Below are 27,688 nucleotides of genomic sequence, written 5' to 3' on the forward strand. Positions count from 1 at the left end.
GGACTATAAATCATGCTGCTATAAAGACACATGCACACGTATGTTTATTGCGGCATTATTCACAATAGCAAAGACTTGGAACCAACCCAAATGTCCAACAATGATAGACTGGATTAAGAAAATGTGGCACATATACACCATGGAATACTATGCAGCCATAAAAAATGATGAGTTCACGTCCTTTGTAGGTACATGGATGAAATTGGAAATCATCATTCTCAGTAAACTATTGCAAGAACAAAAAACCAAACACTGCATATTCTCACTCATAGGTGGGAATTGAACAATGAGAACACATGGACACAGGAAGGGGAACATGACACTTCGGGGACTGTTGTGGGGTGGGGGGAGGGGGGAGGGATAGCATTGGGAGATATACCTAATGCTAGATGACGAGTTGGTGGGTGCAGCGCACCAGCATGGCACATGTATACATATGTAACTTACCTGCACGTTGCGCACATGTACCATAGAGCCTAAAGTATAATAATAATAATAAGAAGAAGAAATAAATAAAATAAAATAAAATTAAATTAAAAAAGTTGAAAAAAAAAAAAAAAGACTGACATCAGTGCAATATATGATCCCACCGAATGGTGTGAAGAATGGTAGTCATTGTGTGGCATGCTCACATCCACAATCCTAAAAATAGATGGTCCACTGGGACCTCAGAAAATGCCTTTGCTACTATTGCTGATTATATCTCTGTAGCTAAAAATGCTCCAGATGAACAGAATTATTAGGAAAAGCACCCATGACAACACTATACAGCCAAAGAGATCCTTCAAACCCAATTTAAGCCTTGGGTCTCTCAAAATTACCAGAAAGAAGGTCTCTAACCTTTCTGATACTCATTGGAACTCTCTCAGAAAGAAACTTACAAAGATGAGCATGTTAGAAAGGACACCCACCCACCACCACCAAAGTACACCTGATAACAACCAAAAAGACAAAGAGAGAATTAGGTTAGCCAAAAGAGGTGGGGAGGGGGACAGGTGGGATGCAAGAATAAAAACTAAAACAAAGTCTACAACTTAACCCTTTGGAAATTTAACATTTATTTTTACAGGAAAATTAAAAGGATACTGATTGGCTATTTTCTCTCTACATTATAAGTTCTAGATTAACATCAGATCAAATACACCCATGTGAACCATAATAACCTTAATCAACAATGGGGCAAAAATTGCAAGTATATCAGAATATTTCACTAAATTTAAGTAATATTACCTCTGTACTTTTAAGGAGTTACCCAATATAATATAGAGGGCAAATATATATGCCCCATCTTAAGCATTGGTACTAAATACCTGAATTAGTCTGTTTTCATGCTGCTGATAAAGACCTACTTGAGACTGGGTAATTTATACAGGAAAAAGGATTTAATAGACTTACAGTTCCACATGGCTGAGGAGACCTCACAATCATGGCAGAAGGCAAGGAGGAGCAAGTAATGTCTTACATGGGTGGCAGCAGGCAAAGAGAGATAGAGCATGTGCAGGGAAACTCTCCCTTATCAAACCATCATTTCTCGGCCGGGCACCATGGCTCACGCCTGTAATCCTAGCACTTTGGGAGGCTGAGGCAGGCATATCATGAGGTCAGGAGATCAAGACCATCCTGGCTAATAACGGTGAAACCCCATCTCTACTAAAAATACAAAAAAATTAGCCAGGCGTGGTGGCATGCACCTGTAATCCCAGCTACTTGGGAGGCTGAGGCAGGAGAATCACTTGAAACTGTTAGGCAGAGGTTGCAGTGAGCTGAGATAGCACCACTGCACTCCTGCCTAGTGACAGAGTGAGACTCCATCTCAAAAAAAAAAAAAAAAAAGCCATCGGTTCTCATGAGACTTATTCCCTATCACAAGAACAACATGGGAAAGACCTGTCCCCATGATTTAATTACCTCCGACCAGGTCCATCCCACAACACGTGGGAATTCGAGATAAGATTTGGGTGGGGACACAGCCAAACTATATCAATACTCCATAGTCTTAAGACTCATTTCCTAAAATATTCCATTCCTTTCTGGGCATGGCTACTCTTAACTAACAATTAAAAAACGAACATAAAATTGTTTCTTTGGCACTTAGAATTGGCTTAACAAAAAGGGATGCTGTGGATCTGCTTCAATATATTAAAATTATTAACACTGCCGAAAATAGACTAAAAAAGGGCCTTTAAGGATTAAATTCCATTATGAAAGATATATTTAGAAAAGTGTTAATTATCTCCATTCTTTCTCCCTTTAAAATCCCAATTTGGACTATTTTTAAACCTAGCAATAATTAATGATGCCTCACAACATTTTACTACAGCCTTAATGCCAGGATCCATCACATTTAGAACCTCATACCCATGGTTATTAAAAATAGCTTACTATATTTGAATACTAACAAATACTTTGCAATCATAGATTTGACAAATATGTTCCATTCAAGGCCTACTTCAATAGGATCTCAGTCAGTTTCCCTTTATCTTTAAAAGGCCATAAATCACCTGTAACTGGCTAACTGTGGGGAACCTCAATACCCTGGCCCACAATCACTGCCAGCAAGACCATCATCATATCCAACTTTCCCCAGGAGCAGTTATACATTACAATGAGGACGTCCTCCTTGGAGGAGACTCATCAAGCACAGTCATTTAAGACATACACAGGGTGTGCTTATTCAAGACATACACAGGGTGTGCTTATTCAAGACATACTATATATGCAAAGGAACTCACAAAAAGGGATGTGCCATTGCCACACGCAAAGTAGAAGGCATGGTGCTTCAGTTACATTCCTGAGAAGAAATGCTTGGTAAGTTTAACAATGCTCCATCATTACCAGCATTCCATTCCCAGCATAATAGCATGAGTAACTCTCCAGACACCGTTCATACCAAAACTGGTGAAAATCACACACACATGCATACACACACACACAGACACACAAAAAAAAATGCTGGAAATGGTTCTAGGGCATACAGAAAAAGAAGAAATATTTACTCAAGAAAATCTACCAAAATTCACTGAAAACTGAGCCTAGGGGTCTGTGTTATTTGAATGAAGACCCACTCTCTCCCTTTACTCAACCAACTCTGAGAGGCCGACGTCCTCTGACTGCTCCCACCAACTCCCAAACTGCAGCCAATAATGCAGGCTCCCTCCCTCTTGCTCCAACCCCAGCTCTCAGCCAGAGAGGTATTTTTCTGGGAGGGGCAGAATGCAAACATTTCTCATCCTGCCCTTTTCTGCCTGTTGCTGTAGCTAAGTTCTGGCCAAATGTGTCCAAGGGGTGGGGGCTCCCTTCTACCAACCACCCCACTTGTGAAGCATGAGCTCTACCTTGGACACAGCACTGTTGCAAATAGTGGGGTGCCGCTTAACCATGACCCACCTTGTAAGTGTGAGGTCTCCTGCTGGGGGAGGAAAGCAAGGAGACCTATGCCTACTGCCCACCCCTCCACATAGCATTCAGATCCCAAAGTAGAGATGTGACTCAGAGAGAAGTGCACCACCCTCAAGTCCAGAGCTGTCGTTCAAAGATTTTTTTCCCAGGCAGAGAAGGAAGCCATAAAACAGAGCACTCCAAATTTTCTTCTATGATAGTTAGTTTTATTTGTAAGCTTGGCTAGGATAGAGTACATGGTTATTTAATCAAACACTAATCTAGGTGTTGATATGAAAATATTTTATAGTATGCTTATTGTCTGCAATCAGTTGACTTTAAGTAAGATAGATTAACCTCAATAATGTAGCTGGGTCTTAACCAATCAGTTGATAGGTTTTAAAAACAAACAAACAAAAAACCCTGAGGTTTCCCAGAGGGAAAAAAAAATTCTGCTTCAAGACTGCAACATCAGATCTTGCTTGAGACTTTCTAGCCTGCCTACCTGACCTATAGATTTTGGACTTGCTAACACCTCAAATTATGTAAACCAAGTCCTTGAAATACGTGTGTGTATGTGTGTGTGTGTGTGTGTGTGTGCACGCATATCCAATTGGTACTGTTTTTCTGATTTCCTAGGACTCTGGTTTCCTAGGTTTCGTTCTCTATTATGAGAACCAAGTGATTCAAATATTGATTATATTTGAAGCCAATAACTCTTTTCGGTGGTAAAGAGGGCACTCATCCTGTGGCATTAGGTGGCAATCATTGGACACTCCTAAGCAAATGCTTCTAAAAGCCAATGTTCTGGGATATTTAAATCAAACTAATGAGTATAATGAGGATAGCTGGTTTCTTCTAATTTGATAGAGAAAGCATGGAAAGAAAAGAATGAGATCGAGGCTTTAAATTCCAAGCTCCATCTCCACATTAATGACCTCAAAGCTTCTTTGTCTGCCCTGGAAAAAAAAAAATCTCCTATAGCTACTGGGTTGAATGTTTGTGAAAATCAAACCCAGTCTCCTCCTGAGACTGAATTACAGTGAAATTTAATTCCTCACCTTGCAAGGTATTTTCTGCTAAAGTCAAGGCAATGATTGGGAAAGGAGATCCTAAAAACTGAGATAGTGACATATGGGCAGATCCTATGAATCTGGGGCTATTGAACCTCTAACTTCTGTTGAATCTTCTTTACTGGTAGAAGCAACTCTTCTACACCCATCTGGAGAAGTTAATCTCATTTGTATGAGAAACTATACAGTCTCTTTCTGAGTTATTTTGCTGAAAGATATTGTTTTAGCATCCCTCTTTATTTTTAGATTTAAAAAATAGACTCAAGCTCCAGAAAGTGTCAAAGGTTACCCATAAGAGGGTTCACTATACACCAAAAGAACAATATGTATGACAAAAATCTGGGGTACATGTGTAGGACAGTATGTGAGGTAATGGTGAAAGGTGTGTAAAGTTTGATTAGATTGAATTTATTGATATGAGGCCACCAGACAGATATTCTTGATTCATCGTTGTAGCCCAATAGGTTAAAGGGGCTCTGTTTGGTTAATTGAATTAAACATGGATGAAAGGGTGGACTACACTAAATAAAAGTAAAATACAAGATCTGTCTTGGTACCCTGAAAAGTATCAAACAGCTTAGGGAAATGAAGATGTAAGGACTGCTAACCCAGTGCAGGAAGGAAACAGAACCAGAGGACACATTTTTTTCACCATGACTGTGAGAAACAAATTTGCAAGGGGCTTCCCAGCACCACTAGAGGCTCTATGTTTGTTCTCCTTCATGGGTCAGAAATTATGATGCCCTTGAAGTAGGATTCCCTAAATATAATGGAGTTAATTGCATCTTGGGGTGGCTGGGGTCAAGTGGTAGCACTTAAGCACCAAAATCAAGGTAAGCATGGTTGCCATGAGGAATAGTAGAGTCAAAGCAATAATTAGAATAATCTGATTCATGGAGACCTAGAGCATTAGCTAATTAATTATGGCATCCCTAAAAGAAAAGAAGATGAGCAGTTTACAAAATTGTTACTTGATGAGTACAAGCAAAGGAGTCCTAAATAGATTAAACAAAAGTTTAACTTCAATTACAAAAACACAGACCTCAGACAATTTATGGACACAGAAGCCCTGGAATGAAGAGGAGGCAAAGTCCCTTGGGAAAAGACCCCACTACACTACTAGAAATATATACTGTTAATCTTTCTCCAGCTTTCTCCAAAGGAACCTACAGCTTTTTACTAGTGTGGCTATGCATTGGGGAAATAAAAATAATTATATTTTTCAGAGACTACTGAACATTGGATCTTGAAACTAGACCCTAATTCCAAGGCTCTAATTCCCCAAACTGATTGTGATTATTTCCCCAGATTTGAAATGCATAATTGGAATAGATATACTCGGTATTGGCAGAATAATCATGCTGCTTCTCTGAAGTATGGAGTGTAAGCTATCATGGTTGGAAAGTCCAGGTGGAAGTCACTAAAATGACCTGTATCTGGAAAAACAGAAAACCAAAGCAACATTGCACTCTACAGAGATTTCAAAGACTAATGCCACAATTATGGACTTAAAGATTGCAAGGGTGGTGATTCCCATCACATCCCTATTCAACTTGCATTTTTGACCTGTGCAGAAAACACATGGATCTTGGAGAATGATAGATGTCATAAACATAACCACATAGGAAACTCTAATTGCAGTTGCTCTTCCGGATAATAGTTTCATTGCTTGAGCAAATTAGCACAATCCCTGATACCTGGTATGCAACTATTGATCTGGCAAATTTTTCTTGACACCCATTAGTCAAGTCCATCAAAGACAGTTTGCTTTTATCTAACAAGGTCAGCAATACACCTTCACTCTCTAACCTCAAGGATACATCAATGCTCCAGCCCTGTGACACCATTCAGTCTGCATGAAACTTATTCACATTTCTCTTCCACAACAAGTCACACTTGTCCATTGCATTGCCTATGGCCAATGGTTTGGCTAGATCATCATGGACTTGCAAGGAACATAACTTAAAAATTGGTGGCAAGAAGTTCTGGGGAAGAGGTATGTATGTTATAAGACTATCTGAATGGGCAAAACGTAAATATATTTGTGTCCTATGTAAATGTTCACTTAAGGGTGACCTCAGCAGACAAGAACTTTAATAATCAAGTGGAGAAGTTGGCCTGTTCTGTGGATAACAGCCAGGTTCCTTCCTCAGCCAACCCTGTCATTTGCCTAATGGTTTCATAAACATAGTGGCCATGGTAGCAGGGATGGAGTTTATGTATGGGCATATCAAACTGGACTTCCACTCACCAAGTTGACCTGGATACTGCCGCTGCAGAGTACACAGTCAGCCAGTGACAGAGAACAACATTGATTGCCTGATTGGCATCATTCCTCAGGGTAACCTAGTCAGCTATCCGGGTAGCAGATTGATTACATTGGACCAATTCCACTATGAAAGAGATAGAACTTTATTCTTACTCAAAAAGTCACTTACTCTGGATTTGACTTGCTTTCCCCTCATGCAATGCTTCCATCAAAGCTACCATCCATGCACTTACAAAACGCCTTATCTACTGATGTGGAATTCTACACAGCATTGACTCTGACAAAGAAACTCACTTCACTGCAAATGAACTGCAGCATGAGTGCATAATTATGGAATTTATCGTCTTACCATGTTCCCCACCATCCTAAAGTGGCTGACTTAATGAAACAGTGAAGGATTTTTTTTACTTTTTTTTTTCATTTTATTTATTTATTTATTTATTTATTTATTTATTCATTATACTTTAAGTTTTAGGGTACATGTGCACAACGTGCAGGTTTGTTACATATGTATACATGTGCCATGTTGGTGTGCTGCACCCATTAACTCGTAATTTACATTAGGTATATCTCCTAATGCTATCCCTCCCTGAAGGATTTTTAAAAGACACAGTTACAGCTACAGGTGGTGGAAATACATTGCAAGCCTGGGGAAATGTTCTCCAGGAGACTATATATGTGCTTAATCACATCTAATATATGATGTTGCTTCTCCCATAGCCAGGATTCATGGGTTCAGGTATCAAGGGTAGAAATGGCAGCATCGCCACTCACTATTTCCCCCTAGTGATCCACTATCAATATTTTTGCTTCCTGTTCCTGCGGCTTTATGCTCTTTCAGACTAGGGATTTTAGTTCCAAAGGAAGGAATGTTTCCACCAAGAGACACAAAAATAATTCTATTAAACAGAAAAGTAAGAATGCAATCCATCCACTTTTGGTTCCCCATGCCTCTGAATCAAATGGCAAAGAAAGAAGTTACTGTACTGATTGAAATTGGTGATCCTGATTATCAAGTTGAAATTGTGTTGCTCCTACACATTGGAGGTAGAAAAAGCGTAAGTTTGCATTATAGAAGATCTCTTAGGGCATCTCTAAGTATTAATATGCTCTGTGATTAAAATTAGTGAAAAACTGCAACAACCCAATTTAAGAAGGATAACTAATGGTTCATTCCCTACTTTCTCTTCTGGTAAGAATTTAAAATGGTACAGCCATTTCAGGAAAAGTATGCCAATTTTTTAAAAAGTTAAACAATATGATTCAGCCACTGCACTTCTAGTTGCTAACCCAGAGAAAAGAATGTAGGACAGGCATAGTAGCTCATGTCTGTAATCCCAGCACTTTGAAAGGCCAAGGTGGGAGTATCACCTGAGGCCAGAAGTTTGAGGTCAGCCTGGGCAACATAGTGAGATACCGACTCGACAAAAAATAAATTAGCTGGGATTGGTGGTGCATGTCTGTAGTTCCAGCTACTCAAGAGGCTGAGGTAAGAGGATTGCTTTAGCCCAAGTTTGAGGCTGCAGTGAGCCAGGATTGTGCCAGTGCACTCTAGCCTAGGCAACAGAACAAGAGCTTGCCTCAAAAAAAAAAAAATATGAAAGAAAAAAGAAGGAAGGGAGGGAGGGAGGGAAGGAGAAAGGGAAGGAAGGAAGGAAGAAAGGAATGAAGAAAAGAAGGAAGGGAAGGAGGGAGAGAGGGAGGAAGGAAGGAGAGAGAGAGAAAGAAAAAGAAAGAAGAAAGAAAGAGAGAGAAAGGGAGAAACAGGAGAAAGAGAAGAAAGAAAGAAAGAGGAAGGAAGGAAGAGAGGAAGTAAGGAAGGAAGGAAGGAAAGAAGGAAGGAAGGAAGAGAAAGTAAGTTATAACAGACTTGTACACAAAATGGTCATAGCAGGTTTATTTGTAATAGTCCCAAACTATTTGGGTTATTTGTAATAACCCAAATGTCTATCAACAGAAAACTAAATAAACACATTTTAGTAACGAATACAATAGAATACTAGTAAGCAATAAAAATTAATAAATAACTCATAAACACAGTATGAATGAAGCTTTAAATAATAATTGATATTCTTTGGATGTTTGCCCCCTCCAAATCTCATTGAAATGTGACCTCCAAAGTTGTAGGTGGGCCTAGTGAGAGCTGTTTGAGTCTTGGGATCAGATACCTCATAGACGGCTTGGTGCTGTCACCATGGTAGTGAATTCACACAAGAGCTGGTTATTTAAAACAGCTTAGCACCTCCACCCACCCTTTCTAGCTCCCTCTCATCATGTGACTAGCCAGTTCCCCCTTTGTCTTCTGCTATGACTGTAAACTTCCTGAGGCCTCACCAGAAACTGAGCAGATGCTGGTGCCATGCTTGTACAGCCTGCAGAACTGTGAGTCAAATAAACCTCTTTTCTTTATAAATTATGCTGCCTCAGGCAATAGACATTATGTTATAGCAATGTGAAATGGACTAACACAACAATGTTAATTAAAACAAGGCAAAATAAAAGAATGCATACCTTATAATCCCATTTACATAAAATTTAAAAGACACAAACTAACACATAGTGATATATTAGTGACTAATTAGCAATGGGAGCTGGAAGGTGGGATGACCCATAGTGGGGATTGTAAAGGGACAAGAGAAATTTTCTTGGAATGATGGAAATATTCATATCCTAATTATGTTGATGGAGTCACAAGTATATACATATGTTCAAACATCAAATTGTACATATGTTTCAATTTTTACTTTTTTTCTATTTGAGACAGAGTCTCACTTTGCCACCCAGGCTGGAGTGCAGTGGTGTGATTTGGCTCACTGCAACCTCCACCTCCTGAGATTGCAAGAAGTTCTCCTGCCTCTGCCTCTTGAGTAGCTGGGATTACAGGTGCACACCTCCAGGCCTGGCTAATTTTTGTATTTTTAGTACAGATGGGGTTTCACTATGTTGGCCAGGCTGGACTTGAACTCCTGACCTCAAGTGATCCACCCGCCTTCGCCTCTCAAAGTGCGGGGGTTACAAGCATGAACCACTCTGTATTAGTCCATTTTCATGGTGCTGATAAAGACATACCTAAGACTGGGTAATTTGCCAAAAGAAAAGAAAAATAGATTTAACAAACTCACAGTTCCAAATGGCTGGAGAGACCTCACAATCATGGCAGAAGGTGAAAGGCACATCTTACATCACAACTGGCAAGAGAGATAGAGCTTGTGTAGGGAAACACACAAGTTTTTACAAAACCATCAGATCTCATAAGACTTATTCACTATCACAAGAACAGCATGGGAAAGAATGAGATTTGGATGGGGACACAGCCAACCCATATCATTCTGCCACTGGCCCCTCCCAAATCTCATGTCCTCACATTTCAAAACAATCATGCCTCCCCAATAGTCCCCCAAAGTCTTAACTCATTTCATCATTAACTCAAAAGTCCACAGTCCAATGTCTCATCTGAGACAAGGCAAGTCCCTTCCACCTACGAGCCTGTAAAATCAAAAGCAAGTTAGTTACTTCCTAGATACAATGGGGGTAGAGGCATTGGGTAAATAGGGCCATTCCAAATGGAAGAAATTGGCCAAAACAAAGGGGCTACAGGTCTCATGCAGATCAAAAATCCAGCAGGGCAGTCAAATCTAAAAGCTCCAAAATGATCTCCTTTGAATCCAAGCCTCACATCTGGGTCACATTGATGCAAGAGGTAGGTTCTCATGGTCTTGGGCAGCTCCACCCCTGTGGCTTTGCAAGGTATAGACTCCATCCCAATTGGTTTCATGAGCAGCTGTTGAATGTCTGTGGTTTTTCCAGGCACATGGTGAAAGCTATCGGTGGATCTACCATTCTGGGGTCTGGGGGATGGTGGCCCTTTTCTCACAGCTTAACTAGGTGGTGCCCCCAGTAGGGACTCTGGGTGGGGGCTCCAACCCACATTTCCTTCCACACTGACTTAGCAGAGGTTCTCCATGGGATCCCTGCCCCTACAGCAAACTTCTGCCTGGAAATACAGGCATTTCCATATATCCTCTGAAATCTAGGCAGAGGTTCCCAAACCTCAATTTTTAACTTCTGTGACCTGCAGGCTCAATGCTACATGGAGGCTGCCAAGGCTTAGAGCTTCCACCCTCTGAAGCCATGGCTCGAACTATACCTTTGCCCCTTTCAGTCATGGCTGGTGCAACTGGGATTCAGGGCACCAAGACTGCAGACAGCACTGGGACTCTAGGCCTGGTCCACAAAACCATTTTTTCCTCCTAGGCCTCTGGGACTGTGATGGGAGGGGCTGCTGTGAAGACCTCTGACATGCCCTGGAGACATTTTCCCCACTGTCTTGGGGATTAACACTCGGCTTCTCCTTACTTATGCAATTTCTGCAGCAGCTTAAATTTCTCCTCAGAAAATGAGATTTTCTTTTCTATCACATTGTCAGTCTGCAAATTTTTTGAACTTTTATACTCTGCTTCCCTTATAAACTTATAAAACTGAATGCTTTTAAAATCACCCAAGTCACATCTTGAATGCTTTGCTGCTTAGAAATTTCTTCCACCAGATACCCTAAATCATCTCCCTCAAGTTCAAAGTTGCACAAATCTCTAGGGTATGGGCAAAGAGTGACCTTTGCTTCAGTTCCTCATAAGTTCCTCATCTCTATATGAAACCACCTCAGCCTGGACTTCATTGTCCATATCACTATCATTGTTTTTGTTAAAAAAATTCAACAAGTCTCTAGGAAGTTCCAAACTTTCCGACATCTTCCTGTCTCCTTCTGAGCCCTCCAAACTGTTCCAACCTCTGCCTGTTACCCAATTCCAAAGTCACTTCCACATTTTTGGGTATCTTTACAGAGCACCCCACTCTACCAGGACCAATTTACTGTATTAGTCTGCTTTCATGATGCTGATAAAGACATACCTGCGACTGAGTAATTTACAAAGAAGAAGATATTTAATGGACTCACAGTTCCACATAGCTGAGGAGGCCCCACAGTCATGGCAGAAGGCAGAAGATGTGTCTACATCACAGCAGGCAAGAGAGAGAGAGCTTGTGCAGGGAAACTCCCTTTTCTTAAGACCATCAGGTCTCATGTGACTTATTCACTATCACAAGAATAGCACAGGAAAGACCTGTCCTCATGATTTAATTACTTCCCACAGGGTTTCTTCCACAACACGTGGGAATTCAAGATGAGATTCTGGTGGGACACAGTCAAAACATATCACACTGTGCCCAGCTACAAACTGTACACTTTACATATATGCAGTTTATTATTTATAAGTCAATATTACTTCTGTAAAATGTTTTTAAAATGAAGAAAAGGAAGTTCAATCTGTGGCCATGAGGAAGTAATAGAGCAGATTTACCTTCCTACTTTAAACAACTAAAAATAAAGAAGATAGAATCTATGAAAAAAAATTGTTTCTAAACACTGGACACCAGTCAGTGCAGAACATTTATTACTGACTGGAGAACATTTTCATAATAGAGCCCATGGAGAAGGTAGCTACATCTGGCCAGGCCTTCTCCCTGAATGGAGGAGACTGGATTCAGATTTCAGAGAAAACAAGGCAGACAGAATTCACAAAACAATACCAGAGGGGAGAGAGCTGCAGAGAGAAAAGTCAAGTTGGGATCTTCCAGAGAACAGCTCAGTACATATATGTCAGAACACTACCATGGCAGAATGACTACCAGAAATAATCAGGTAGAATAATACCCAGACATCATACAAGGCCTCTCTCCAAATCTCTACTCATCTTTGATTCAATTCTTGATATTTAGTAAAGATCTAAAGATAAGCTTTCCAAGCAGCTAGAAAAAGTATGGCATTTTGATCATTATCTGTCTAACTCCTGTCATTATCTATCCATGGGTTCTGATTTTCGGAAGAAAGACAATTTTACTTTATTAAGTTCCATAGATCTTAACAATATGAAATTTACTTTACCTTTTATGACAGATAAAGATGCTGTACATTTCACTCCTCAGGGCTACGGTGAACACCACTTATAGAGAAAGAGAAAAGCCCAGTGGCCGAATTAGAAAACTGAATCGTAATCAGGGATTTCCTTATATTAGCTATTGATCTGCTCTCCTACCTAGTTACTAAAAAAAGTCAAAACTGACCTGCTGGTCAGGTTGAGAACTTTCTGGTCAGGAGAAGAAAATCACCGGCCTGAGTGTTTGGAGTCAGCCCATGAAGATCACTGATGTAACTTGGGCAGTCACCCAAAAACGATGAGGACCGGTCACTTGGAGAAAAGTATACCAGGTAGATGGTGAGGTACAGAAAACTGTCTTAAAGAAAGAAAGAAAAAGAGGCCTTCTGGTTCCAAAATGGCATCCTAGAATCAAGCTAGCTTCACTCCCCAATTACAGAAAACCAAAAATAAATATACAATGCTGAGATTATCACCAGCAATATCCCAGAACTCAAATATGAGAATGAGACAGTTCCAAGGGCCACAGAAGAATAAAAAAAACTCCAAATAGACATTAAGATAAGGGAAATTCCATATATGTGATGCCCGTCAACCATATCTGCCCAGCACCAAGCATGCCAAAAATTTTCCCCTGTCTCTCAGTTTTACACTGAAAAAAGTGAAGTCGAGGTGGACAACCAACTTCCCCACCATCTTGGGTCCTCTGATAGAAGACCTGTCCCTGCCTCAACCCACAAGAAGCACTGAGAGTGTCTGAAAGGAGAAATAGCCTTGAGGACAGAGACAAAGGGAGCCCAGAGACAAAGGGAGGAGTCAGGACTACCATTCCCAACTCTGGATACTCTGCTCTGTAACTCAGTCAAAGGAGATGCCAAATCAGAGTGGATGTTCAGCAACACCATGCTGTAGAAGGTCCATTCCACAGGCCTTCTGGACACAAATCCCTAAACAGCCTTCCTACACCACCAAGATATCCCTTTTAGGACTTTCTCCATTCAAGATGAGTGGCACTCTGACTATGCCAGAACCAAGGCAAACCTGGGATTAAGGTGTCATCTAGAGCTGAAAAGGAGGCAGCAACCTAGTGGGAAAAGAAAAAAGCAAGAAAAAAAAATCAATAGGTAAAGTGCAAAGAATCTCTAACCAAACATATCCAACTGAAACCAAGACAAGACAGACAAAGAAAACTGGAAAAAAATAACTAATCCTTCAATGCAAAGACATAGACCTATATCCACAAGAAACAACATGAAATAGAGAACCATGACCTCCCCAGACAGACACAACAAGAAATCAGTGACTGACCCTAATAAGATGGCAATATGTAAACTCTCTGACCAAGAATTCAAAAGAGCAGCTTTAAAGAAATTCATCAATCTCCAAGATAACACAGAAAAGTAATTCAGAAATTTATCAGAGAAATTTAATTTAAAAAACTGAATTAGGCCAGTCACAGTGGCTCACGCCTATGATGTCAGCTACTCAGAAGCTGAGGTGGGAGGATTGCTTGAGACCAGGAGTTCAAGACCAGCCTGGGCAACATAGAGAGACCCCATCTTTAAAAAAAAAGAAATCAGCCGGGCATGGTGGCTCACGCCTGTAATCCCAGCACTTTAAGAGGTCAAGGTGGGTGGAATTCCTGAGGTCAGGAGTTCGAGACCAGTCTGGCCAACACGGTGAAACACCGTCTCTACTAAAAATACAAAAAAAAAAAAGCCAGACATGGTGGTGTGCAACTGTAGTCCCAGCTACTCAGGAGGCTGAGGCAGGGGCATTGCTTGAACCCGGGAGGTGGAGGTTGCAGTGAGCCAAGATTGCACCACTGCACTCTAGCCTGGGCAGCAGAGCAAGACTCCAACTCAAAAAAAAAAGAAATCAAAAAATAAATTAGCTGGATGTGGTGGCACAGGCCTATAGTCCCAGCTACTCAGGAGGCTAAGGCAGAGGATCTCTTGAACTCAGAAGTTTAGGGCTGCAGTGAGTTATGATTGCACCACCACTGTACTCCAGCCTGGGTGACACAGCAAGACCTATCTCTAAAACATATTTTAAATGAAATAATAGGAAAAAATGAAACAAATCTTGGAACTGAGAAACCCGTTTGCTGAACTGAATAATTCATTAGAGATATTCAACAGCAAGATGGATCAAGTAGAGGAAAGAATCAGTAAGCTCAAAAACAGGCTATTTGAAAATATAAAGTCAGAGGATTAAAAAGAGAAAAAAAAAGGATGAAATGGAACAAAGATTACTTTCAAGGTATATAAAATTACCTCAAAAGACCAAATCTAAAAAGTATTGGTGTTCAAGAGGGAGTTGGGCAAGAGCAAGGGATAGAAATCTTCTTCAAATAAATAACAACAGAAATCTTTCCAAAACTTGAAAAGGTGATAAATATCCAGGAAAAGGAAGGTCAGAGAACACCAAACAGACCCAAATAAATCTACCCCAAGGTATACAATAAACTGTCAAAGATCAAGGACAAAGAGCAGATCCTAAAAGCACCAAGAGAAACGTACCAAGTAACATACAAAAGAGGTCTAATTCACCTGAAAATAGACTTCACAATGGAAACCATACATGCCAGGGAGAGTAAAATGACATTTTCAAAGTGCTGAAAGAAAAACACCTGTTTCCCAAGAATATCGTATCCAGTAAATCTATCCTTCCAATATGAAAGAGAGACAGAGTATCTCCCAGATAAAAGCTGCAAGAATTCACCACTACTAGATTACCAGATCTGTCTTATAAGAAAGGCTAAAGAGAGCTCTCCAATCTGGAAAAAAAAAACACTAACATGCAAAAATAAAATATTTGAAGGTATAAAATCCACTGGTAAGATTAAGTGCATGGACACACCGAGAATACTCTATACGGTAATTGTGGTGTGAAACCCACTCATTACTCTAGTATGAAGCCCAAAAGACAAATCTATTGAAAACAAAATAATAGCAACAGCAACCTATTAATAGATAGACAATGTAAAAGTATACACATTGAGCTAGCATAAAGTCAAAATGAGGGAGAGATGAAGTTAAAGTGCGGAGGTCTTCTTTCTCTTTTTGATTGTTGTTTGTATTCTGTTCTTTGTGACCTAAGTTGTCATTTATTTAAAATAATTTGTTATGTCTATAAGATTTTTAGAAGCCTCACAGCAACCACAATGCAAAAATTTATAATAGGATTCATTAAAAATAAAATGCAATGAATTAAACATGCTGCCAGAGGAACCAACTTACCCACAAATGAAGACAAAAGAAAGGAAGAAAGAAAGAAAGAAAGAAAGAAAGAGAGAGAGAGAGAGAGAGAGAGAGAGAGAGAAAGAAAGAAAGAAAGAAAGAAAGAAGAAAGAAAGAAAGAAAGAAAGAAAAAGAAAGAAAGAAAGAAAGTGAGTTACAAAACAACCAGAAAACAAGCAACAAAATGGCAATAGTAAGTAATTACATATCAAAAAAAACACTGAATGTAAATAGATTCAATTCTCCAATTAAAAGGCATATAGCTGGATGGAGAAAGAAACAAAACTCAACTATATGCTGCATTATAAAAAACCCACTGCACCCATAAAGACACAGTAGAGTAAAAGTGAAGGGATGGGAAAAGATATGTCATGCAACCGGAAACCAAAAAAGAGCAGGAATTCTATACTTACATATCAGATTAAATAGAATACAGCCAGGTGCGGTGGCTCATGCCGGTAATCCCAGCACTTTGGGAGGCAGAAGCGGGTGGATTACCTGAGGTCAGGAGTTCGAGACCAGCCTGGCCAACATGGTGAAACCCTGCCTCTACTAAAAATACAAAAATTAGCTGGGTGTGGTGGCACACGCCTGTAACCCCAGCTACTTGGGAGACTGAGGCGGAAGAATTGCTTGAGGCCAGGAGACAGAGGTTGCAGTGAGCTAAGATTGTGCCATTGCACTCTGGCCTGGCTGACAGAGCAAGACTCTGTCAAAAAAAAAAAATATATAGAATACCAATAAAAGACTGTAAAAAGAGACAAAGAAGGTCTCTACAGAAGGATTAAAGGGTCAGTTCAGCAAAAAGATATAAAAATTTTACATATCTGTGCACCTCACACCAGAGCTCCCAAGTATACAAAGCAAACATTAGTAGATATAAAGAAAGAGATAGGCTGCAATATTATAATAGTAGGGGACTTCAACTTCCCACTCTCAGTAATGGACAGATTATCTAGACAGAAAATCAACAAAGAAACACTGGAGTTCAGTTGATAGCAATAAATGTCTACACTAAAAAGTTTGGAAGGCTTCATATTGACTATCTAATGATGCACTTCAAGGAACTCTAAAAACAAGAACAAAAAAAAGCCCAAAATTAGAAGAAAGAAAAAAGTAAAAACATCAGAGCAGAAATAAATGAAATTGAGACTAAAACAAAGATCAATGAAACAAAAAGTTGACTTTTTAAAAGGATAAACAAAATCAATAAATCTTTAGCCAGATGATATGGTGTGGCTGTGTTCCCACCCAAATCTTATCTCAAATTGCGATCTTTAGTATTGGAAGAGGGAGCTGGTGAGAGATGATTGGATCATGGGGGCAGATTTCCCCCTGGTTGTTCTCATGACAGTGAGTGAGTTCTCACAATATCTTGTTGTTTGAAAGTGTGTACAGCACTTCCTCCTTTGCTCGTTTTCCTCTCCTTCTCCACCATGGTAAGACATTCTTGCTTTCCCCTTTGCCTTCTGCTGTAATAGTAAATTCCCTGAGGCCTCTCAGCCATGCTTCCTGTACAGCCTGTGGAATTGTGAGTCAATTATACCTCTTTCCTTCATAAATTACCCAGTCTCAGGTAGTTCTTTATAGCAGTGTAGAAATATACTAATACAGATAATTGGTACCAGAGAAGTGAGGCATTGCTATAAAGATACCTGAAAATGTGGAAATGACTTTGCAACTGGGTAACAGGCAGAGGTTGGAACAGTTTGGAGGACTCAGAAGGAAACAGGAAGATGTGGAAAGGTTTGGAACTTTCTGGAGACTTGTTGAATGATTTTGACCAAAATGCTGATAGTGATATGGACAATGAAGTCCAGGCTGAGGTGGTCTCAGATGGAAATGAGGAACTTATTGGGAACTGAAGCAAAGGTCACTCTTTCTATGCTTTAGCAAAGAAACTGGTGGCATTGTGACCTTGCTCTAGAAATCTGTGAAACTTTGAACTTGAGAGAGATGATTAGGATATCTGGCCAAAGAAATTTCTAAGCAGCAAAGCATTCAAGACATGGTCTGGCTGCTTCTAAAAGCCCATGTTCATTTGCATAAGCAAAGAAAACTTATATTTTACTGGGAAATAGAGCATAAACATTTGAAAAATTTGCAGCCTGACCATGTGGTAGAAAAGAAAAACCCATTTTCTGGGGAGAAATTCAAGCAGCTACCTGCAGAAGTTTGCATAAGTAAAGAGGAGCCAAATGTTAGTAACAAAGACAATGGGGAAAATACATCTAGGGCATGTCAGAGACTTCATGGCAGCCCCTACAATCATAGGCCCAGAGGCCTAGGAGGGGAAAATGGTTTTGTGGGATAGGTCCAGGACCCCACTGCTCTGTTCAGCCTTGGGACATGGCACCCCTAGCTGTTCCAGCTCCAGCCATGGCTAAAAGAGGCCCAGGTACAGCTAAGTCATTGCTTCAGAGGGTACAAGCCCCAAGACTTGGTGGTTTCCATGTGGAGTTAGGCCTGCACATGTGCAGAATGCAAGTGTTGAGATTTGGAAGCCTCCACCCAGTTTTCAGAGAATATATGAAAATGCCTTCATGTCCAGGTAGAAGTCTGCTGCAGGGGTGGAGCCCTCATGGAGAACCTCTACTAGGGCAGTGCAGAGGAGAAATGTGGGACTGAAGCCCTCACACAAAGTCCCCACTGGGGCATTGCCTAGTGGAGCTGTCCTCCAGAAACCAGAATGGTAGAACCACCAACAGCTTGCACCATCCTCCTGGAAAAGCTGCAGGCACTCAACAACAGATCATTAAAGCAGCCGTAGGGGCTATACCTTGCACAGCCACAGGGGCAGAGCTGCCCAAGGCCTTGCAAGCCTACCCCTTGCATCAGCATGCCCTGGGTGTGAGACATGGAATCAAAGGAAATTATTTTGGCACTTTAAGATTTAATGGCTTCCCTGCTGGGTTTCAGACTTGCATGGGGCCTATAGCCCCTTTGTTTAGGACAATTTCTCCCATTTGGAATGGGGGTATTTACCTAATGTCTATACTCTCATGGTATCTTGGAAGTAACTGAATTGTTTTAGATTTAGAAGGCTCATAGGCAGAAGGTACTTGTCCTGCTTCAGATGAGACTTTGGACTTGGACTTATGAATTAAGGCTGGAATGAGTTAAGATTTTGAGGAAATGTTGAAAAGGCATTGTTTTGTTTTGAATTGTAAGAAGGACATGAGATTTGGAAGGTGCCAGGGGTGGAATGACATGGCTTGGCTTTGTGTCCCCACCCAACCTCATCTCAAGTTGTGATCCTTAGTGAAGGAGGAGAGGCCTGGTGGGAGGTGATTGGATCATGTGTGCAGATTTCCCCTTGCTGTTCTTCTGACAGTGATTGAGTTCTTATGAGATCTGGATGTTTGAAAGTGTGTAGCACCTCCTCCCTTGCCTTCTCTCTCTCCTGCTCCACCATGGTAAGATGTGCTTGCTTTCCCTTCACCTTCTGCCACAATTGTAAGTTTCCTGAGGTCTCCAGCCATGCTTCCTATACATCGTGTGGAACTGTGAGTCAATTACACGTCTTTTCTTCATAAATTACCCAGTCTCAGGCAGTTCTTTATAGTAATGTGAAAACAGACTAATACACCAGACTAAAAAATAAAAAGAGAAGATCCAAAAAAATAAAATCAGAAACAGAAAAAAGATATAACAGAGACCACAGAAATACAAAGAATCATTAAGTCTCTATATTATTACAAACAACAATATGCCAACAAATTGGAAAACCTATAAGAAAAGTATGAATTCCAAGGTACGTAAAACCTACCATGACTTAGCAATCAAGAAATAGAAAACCTCAACAAACTTATGATGAGGAACGAGATCAAAGCCATAATAGAGTCTCTCATTAAAGAAAAGCCCAAAACCTGATGAATTCACTGATGAATTCTATCAGACATCCAAATAACGAAACCAATTCTACTCAAAGACTTCAAAACAATTAAAGATCGGGGCTATTTTCAAACTCATTCTATAGTGCTGGCCATACTCTGATACCAAAATCAGACAAGGGCATAATAAGAAAAAAAACACTATAGGCCAATATAAATGATGAAGATAGATGCAAAAATCCTCAATAAAATACTAGTAAAACAAATTCAACAACACATTAAAAAGATCATTCACCATGATCAAGTGAGATTCATCCCAGGGATGCAAGAGTAGTTCAACATATGCAAATCAACAAACATGATACATCACATTAACAGAACCAAGAACAAAAACCATATGATCATTTCAATAGATGCATAAAAGCATTCAGTAAAATTCAACATCTTTTTATGATTTAAAAAAAAAACCCTCAACAAACTAGGTATAGAGGGAACATACCTCAAAATCATAAAGGCTATATATGACACACCACAACTAACATCATATCGAATGGCAAAAAACTGAAAGCCTTTCCTCTAAGATCTGAAATAAGACAAGGATGCCCACTTTCACTACTTTTATTCAACATCATAGTGGAAGTTCTGGACAGAGAAGTTAGGCAAGAGAAATAAATAAAGACATTCAAATTGGAAAGGAGGTAGTCAAATTAGCCTTGTTCACAGAAGACATGGTTTTATACTTAAAAAACCTAGAGACCCTAGCAAAAAACTATTAGAATTCATAAGCAAATTCAGTAAAGTTGCATGATAAAAAATCAACGTACAAAAACCAGTAGCATTTCCATATGCCAACAGCAAACAACCTGAAAAAGAAAGCAATAAAGAAATTCCATTTATAATAGCTACAAAAATATCAAATACCTAGAAATCAATTTAACAAAAGATGTAAAAGATATATATGGAAACTATAAAACTCCACTGAAAGAAATTGAAGAGGACACAATAAATAGAAAGCTATTCCTTGTTCATGGACTGGAAGAATAAATATTGTTAAAATGCCAATACTACCCAAAGCAAACTTACAAATTCAATGCAATTATTATCAAAATATCAACGACATTATTGACAGAAATAGAAAAAAATTATAAAATGTATATGGAACCATAAAAGATCCTGAGTAACCAAAGCAATCCTGAGCAAAAAGATGAAAGCCAGAGGCATCAAACTACATGACTTCAAAATATACTGCAAACCTATAGTAACCAAATCAGCATGGTACTGGCATGAAAACAAACACATAGACCAATGGAACAGAAGAGCCCAGATAAAAACCTACACATGCATAGCAACCTTATCTTCTACAAAGATGCCAAGAACATACAATGAGGAGAGGACAGTCTTTACAATAAATGGTGCTGGAGAATCTGTAAAACTGGATATACACAGAGAACAAAACCAAGCCACTGTCTCTCACCACACAAAAAAATAAGGTCAGAGTGGATTTAAAACTTAATTCTAAGACTTAGAACTATGAAACTACTAGAAGAAGACATTGAGGAACTATTCCAAGACATTGGTCTCAGCAAAGACTTTTTTAGTTAGACATCAAAAGTACAGGCAACCAAAGCGAAAATAGACAAATGGGATTACATCAAGCCAAAAAGCTTCTGCACAGCAAAGGAAACAGTCAACAAAATGAAAAGACAACCCAAAAAATGGAGAAAATAATTGCAAACTATTCATTTCACAATGGATTAATAACCAGAATATATAAGCAGCTCAAACAACTTAATAGCAAATAAATAATTTAGTTAAAAATGGGAAAAAGATCTAAATAGACATTTCTCAAAATAACCAACAGATATATAAGAAAATGTTCAGCATTATTTATCCTCAGAAAAATGCAAATCAAAATCACAATGTGATATCATCTCATCACAGTTAAAACGGCTTTTATCTGAAAGACAGGGAATAATGAATGCTGACAAGAAAGTCGAGAAAGGGGAACCCTCATACACTGTAAATTAGTACAGCTGCTATGGAAAACTCTATCAAGATTCCTCAAAAAACTAAAGACAGAACTACCATATGATGCAGCAATTCCACTACTAGATATATAATCCAAAAGAAAAAAAGTCAATATATCGAAGAGATAGCTGCATTCCCATGTTTATTGCAGCACTGTTTACAATAACCAAAATAAGGCAATCAACCTAAGTGCACATCAGTGGACAATGGATAAAGAAAATGTGATTTAAATCCACAACGAAATATTATTCAGCTATAGAAAATAATGAAATTGTGTCATTTACAACAACATGGATTGAATTAGAGGCCATTATATTAAGTGAAATAAGCCAAGCATAGAAAGAAAAATATCCAGTGTTCTCACCCATAGGTAGCAGCTTACAAAAGTGGATCTTATGAAAGTAGAGAGTAGATTGGCGATTACTAGAGACCGGAAATGGTAGTGGACAGGCGAGATGGATAGAGGTTGATTAATGAGTACACATCTATAGCTTTACAGAAGAAATAAGATCTAGTGTTTGATAGATCAGTAGGGTGACTATAGTTTACAATAATCTATTGTATGTTTCAAAGTAGCTAGAAGAGAATAGTTTGAATGTTTCTAGAATAAAGAAAAAACAAATATTTAAGGTCATGCATATCCCAATTACACTGATTTGATCCTTACAAATTATATAAATGTATTAAGTTATCACATGTACCCTGAAAATATGTACATCTATTATGCAGCAATAAAAATGTATAAATTTTTTTAAAAGGAAAAAGAGTCAGAACCTCAAATAATTATGTTCTCCTTTAGGCTGCTATCCTATACTTGAGATTTCAGTTATGAGTTGGAAAAATATTACACGTGAGCACAAGAAACCTACACTTCTTCAGTATCCCTGAAGTCATTTTTTTAAAGTTTTAAACAAGGAAGTGATGGAAACATGTAGTTAACAAATGTACAAGTATTTCAATACACTGATTTGGCTATCAGACTATCAAAAACAACCCAATCAACTGTTTTTCCTACTTTCAGAGCTCTACCCAAATACTACTGCAAAATAGAAGGAAGAATATTTCATCTCAAACTCAGAAATGTCCAAAGATTGAGGAATACTGAAAGAAACTCTAGAACACTTGAACCCCAACACTTGAACCCAAAGATAAAACTGAACAGATTCATGAATCCACAGAATCATTTGTAGATTTTGGTGTGCATGATCTGTTAAAGTAGTGGGTCTATAGCTTTCAGCAGTTTGTCAAAAGCTATTGGAACCACCAAAATAAGATGACCATATATTACTGCTGAGAAATCAGACACTATAAGGCAGATACAAAGGGAAATGTATAAAAAGGATATTCAGTGAATATTCCAAAACTCAATCTAGAAGGTGATCAAAAGTGCATTAAAACTATCTAAACATTAACAAGGCCTGAGGTTTACCTTCAGAATTTTATAATGACTCAGACTTTTTCTCCCAAGATGGTTAATTTTTGATGTTGTTCAAAGCTTCAGAAACCCTCAGATTGAGAAACCCAGAGCCTGAAGACCCAGATTCGCCCAACTCTGTTATTAATTTTTCATTCGACATTAAAGAAATTGTTTCAGTTCCCTGGACCTCCGCCTCCTTGTCTGTCAAACAGGAATTGATGAGTTTCATTTTAGTTACAATTCTTTGCAGGAAATGAATCAATTAAGAACTTCTGACATCATTATGTACAACTTATGCATAGCTACAAATTTTTCAAGCATATGAGGTCATGTTAATCATATATTCTCATCTTAGTTCATAATTAAGAGGCTCCCTGGGAAATCTTTCATAAATTTCAAGTCTCTCAAGAATAGAAAGTAACCTGTGGGATAGGAAGAACTTCTATACTTACATAATAAAAGTCTGAAATATGGCTAAACATTTCGTTCAAAAAAAATTTAAGCCATACTATTGTGTAGTATTCCTCAAAATAATTAATAATAATGTGTGGAGAGTTGTCTAGAATAGAATGACACCCAGGTAAGTGGTAAAATACAGAAGTATGTTATGTGAAGTCTTAGTCTACAGACCCAATAAGAATTCCAATACTTAACATGAACACACACCCACACACACGTTTATTCATCCCGAAATAAGACTAGATTCAAAGAAGTTTTTACTATACAGCTGTATAAAAAATATATTATCACTTTTTGCTTAGAGTAAAAGAATATAAAAATTAGTTTTTAAAAAAAATACCTGGGATTAAAAACTTTCCACTCTGATGAAGCATAGTCACATTATGACCATGCTCTTGAAGAATCTGAGACACCCGGTCCAACAGTAGGTAATGGCTTCCACCTAGAAACAATGCACAATGTCTTTTTGTAAAGATGAAAATAGAGTTTCTGATGACAATATGGGAGTTGGCAAGAGGGAATGGAAATTCAGCAGAAAAAGTATAGGGAAGAGGAAAGGTGAACAGTGAGCAGATGGAGATTAGCGCTTCCTGTTCCTCAATCTCACTTTGGGTAATGCCCGGCACAGGCACCCAAAGCCTTCCTGTCCTATGTTCGGGACCTGTGGCAATCCTCCATCAAAGATTTCCACTTGTGGCTCAAAGACTCCAAGTCAGTGTAATGAGCTTCTCTGTGATTACGCCTGTAAAAGTTGCTCATCTTAAGGTACGTGCTGCATGTTAATTGGGGCCTTAGAGAGACATTGTCTCCAAAATATAACTGCAATGATAGAAAATACAGCACAGTAGTGTGTACATTAGTATGTGGTTCCTAATGGGCAATCAGTCAGAGCTATCTTTCATCTTTTTCTGGAAAAGTATGCTACTGTAGGAGACAGAAATATAGAAGTTACAAGGTGAGTCTAAGAAACTGCCATTGGACAGAAGCTACTACTTAGAGCCCAAATCTTTGTGATTAAAATGTATTTGGCAGGAAATTACTCAATTTGGGCCAATGTACAACTTATAATTAAGATATCTGAGGACAACCGTGGAGCCCTTGGGGTGGACCTATAGATCCTGGTTGCACCAGAAACTAAGGAATCACTGATTCTAGGAAAATCCTACCATGCTAAGGAAAGAGAATCCTGGTTCTCAAAAGAAGTAAAAGTTTTATCACGTTAATATCTTCTCTTAGTGCATGTTCCAACACAGACCCTTCACTGGAAGCTAAGGTTCTCAGCAGCAGAAAAAGGAAGATCAGAAGAGAAATTAATGGAAAAAGGCCAAGAGTTTGAGGATGGAGGTGGAAGGGGAGTAGAGAAATAGTGCGCAGCTCTCTGAATGACTCAGTTTACTTATACCCAGACTTGAATAGTCTAAAGCAACAAGGGATGTATAAAGTAAAAATCTGCAACGGTCTTGCTCACATTTTAATCCATGTAAGAACAGGGACTCAGGAAGAAGGGGTCCTCACAGAAACAGCCATTCATAGTGGGTCTTAAGGAGTCAAATGGCTTTCTGGGGCAAAGACCAGGATTCCAGCATCTGGATTCAGAAACGACACCAGCTCCCTCTTGAAGTCTGTGGAAGGAGGGCTGTGTACTTCCAAGAAGTTAAGAAGCTCTGTTGCTTCACTGCTACTAACACTCAGAAAGCGGGGAAAAGGCTTCAAATGGACTAACACAGTTCCTTAGTGATTTGAGGCGGGCGGATCACGAGGTCAGGAGATCGAGACCATCCTAGCTAACACGGTTAAACCCCGTCTCTACTAAAAAAATACAAAAAAATTAGCTAGGTGTGGTGGTGGGCGCCTGTAGTCCCAGCTACTCGGGAGGCTGAGGCAGGAGAATGGCGTGAACCCGGGAGGCGGGGCTTGCAGTGAGTTGAGATGGCGCCACTGCACTTCAGCCTGGGCAACAGAGCAAGACTCTGTTTCAAAAAAAAAAAAAGAAAGAAAAAAAGAAAATCCTTAGTGAAAAGGGCTTCAGAGCAGAAGTTGTGGTGAGCGTGGTCTTGGGGTAAGAAACCCTAAACAATTCTTCATGGGACATTAGGGAGGCCACATGTGCTCTTAAGAAAGGCATCTCACTTCCCTGTCCCTCAGTTGCCCTCTCAGAAAATCAAAATGGGCACTAAGTTAGATGATCCGTGGTTCCTTCCAGCTCTACGAGCCCTGATTCTCCGTGATCTAAAAGGAATCCATTAGTGCCCACTAGGGATTGAAATAAAGTCTCGGGGAAGATCGATCCTGGGATCGAGCTCATATATAATTATCTTTCATCTTCTACTTCCTCTGAAATAAAAATAAAATAAAACTGAGGCCCAAAATGTAGAATTAACAGTCCCATGAATCCCTCAAAAACGGTCAGCGGCACAGGTAAAAGAAAGGACGCTCCAAAAGATCCGAATGACCTGGGTTCTCTCCTCAGCCCTGGAGAGTTCTCCAGGTTTCCCCTGGAGGAAAACACTCCGCTGGCATTGCAGCCATGAAATACCTGCCTGCGCCACCCTGGCTCCGGATGCAGCTTCACAGCATTTGCAGTGCTGCCCTCAGGAGTGCCTTTCCCTGGTCTCCAAGAGGCTGGAAACGCTCACCACCGTTTCTACTGGAAGCTACTGTGCCACCTCCCGGCCCCATGGAGCTTAGGGTGAACCTCTGAAAGTCCCACTGCGCTCTGGAGAAGGCAGCCCAGGAACTCAAGCTCTGGTCCTGGTCTCAAATTTCTGGCCCCAGTCCTGCGGGATGGGGAGCGCGTCCTGAACAAGAAGAGAGAGGAGAGTCTCTTTTCTCAAAAACTATCTTCCCCACCTCAGCAATAGAGGCCCCTCTCTGCCTCACGGCTAGAGGGGCTTCTCCCTCCTCCAGCCAGGTCCGCAAGACCAGCTTGGAAAATCGCCTGGATAACTGATCAATCGCCGTTTGCTGGAGCCCTGGCAGTGCGGGGATCCGGGGCGCGCCTGTCTGGGAATTCTCCGGCCAAGCACTCACCCAGTGTAGATATTGTCAGGATTTTGGCAGCCTCTGAGAGCAGGATCCCAGAAAGAAGGAAGGCCACTAGAAGCAGCACCCGCTGCCCAGCCATGCTCACTTCCACAAAAGCCGCGGATCTCAGCCTGGACTGCGCGCCCTGCGCCGAGCTAAGGGACTCTGTGCGCCTCATTGCTCCAAAGGCACTGGCTGTGGGCCTAGGAAGAGGTAGGAGACGGATCCTGCCAATTCTCTTGTCCTTCTGTTCGTTCTCTTTCCCTCTGCCCCTCCTCCCTGGGTGCATGCTCCATGGGATAATCTGCCCTCACCCTATCAAACTACCTGAAGTCGGTAGGAGGGGGTTGGTAACCTGATCTGTAACTTTTCTCTGCCTGAGTAATCACAGCTGTCCTATCTGGAAAATCCTTACTAAGAGCCAGGAATGACAGGGGCCTCAGTAAATCACGTTAATGAAGGCTCCATCCCCAAGGAAACCACCCGTCTTTCGTGGAGCTGTCTGAACTTATGTTACTCTACTTTCCTTCCAGCTGCCTCTATTACCTCATAGTGCCATCTCCATGCCCCCATTTTCCCCAGAAACGTGCTGAAAATCTCTAGCTGGTGTCCCAAGCTCAAGATGGCCCTGAGAGGGAATCCCTAAGGGAAACTGATCTACCCTCTCTGAGGGCCTCTTTAGAAGATAACATTCATGAAGAGGAGCTAGTAGTGTTCTAATTCTGGAAGTCACTCTGGGTCTGTACCTGGAGACTGAAATTCAAACACAGAGACTATGATTCTGAATGTGTATCATAAAATAGAACTGGGGATATTTTGATAATCTCCCCAAAGCACAAACTGAGAATTGGTTGTAATTCTGCCCCCTTGAAAGGTCAACCCTGGGAAGGACAGGAATCACTGTACCAGATATGGTCACCTTTGTACTCTCTATCCTCAAACCAAGACTTTAGGAAAGGCTTTCAGTGCAATTCTAGACAGGCAGAGAAATCCTTCAATGGATTATATCTACTGGCTGCAATAGGCTCTTGA

At 40.1% G+C, this 27,688-nt stretch overlaps 1 protein-coding gene across 3 annotated transcripts in view; it reads right to left on the minus strand.

Moving 5' to 3' along the window:
• LOC129036100 (UDP-glucuronosyltransferase 3A1-like) overlaps positions 1 to 27,150 on the minus strand; it is a 50,799-nt gene extending 23,649 nt beyond the window's left edge. For 2 of the 3 annotated variants that reach the window (XM_054487051.1, XM_063664719.1), the window contains exons 1-2: positions 26,663 to 27,150; positions 23,973 to 24,074 (exon numbers count right to left, since the gene is read on the minus strand). In XM_054487051.1, coding sequence (XP_054343026.1) covers positions 23,973 to 24,074; positions 26,663 to 26,945 — 385 coding nt within the window. In that variant the 5' untranslated portion in view covers positions 26,946 to 27,150. The remainder of the gene's footprint in view (positions 1 to 23,972; positions 24,075 to 26,662) is intronic. The other variant, XM_054487052.2, reaches the window with a different exon arrangement.
• Positions 27,151 to 27,688: the final 538 nt, after the last annotated feature.

The sequence above is a fragment of the Pongo pygmaeus genome, chromosome 4 (genome assembly GCF_028885625.2).
Source record: "Pongo pygmaeus isolate AG05252 chromosome 4, NHGRI_mPonPyg2-v2.0_pri, whole genome shotgun sequence".
NCBI lineage: Eukaryota > Metazoa > Chordata > Mammalia > Primates > Hominidae > Pongo > Pongo pygmaeus.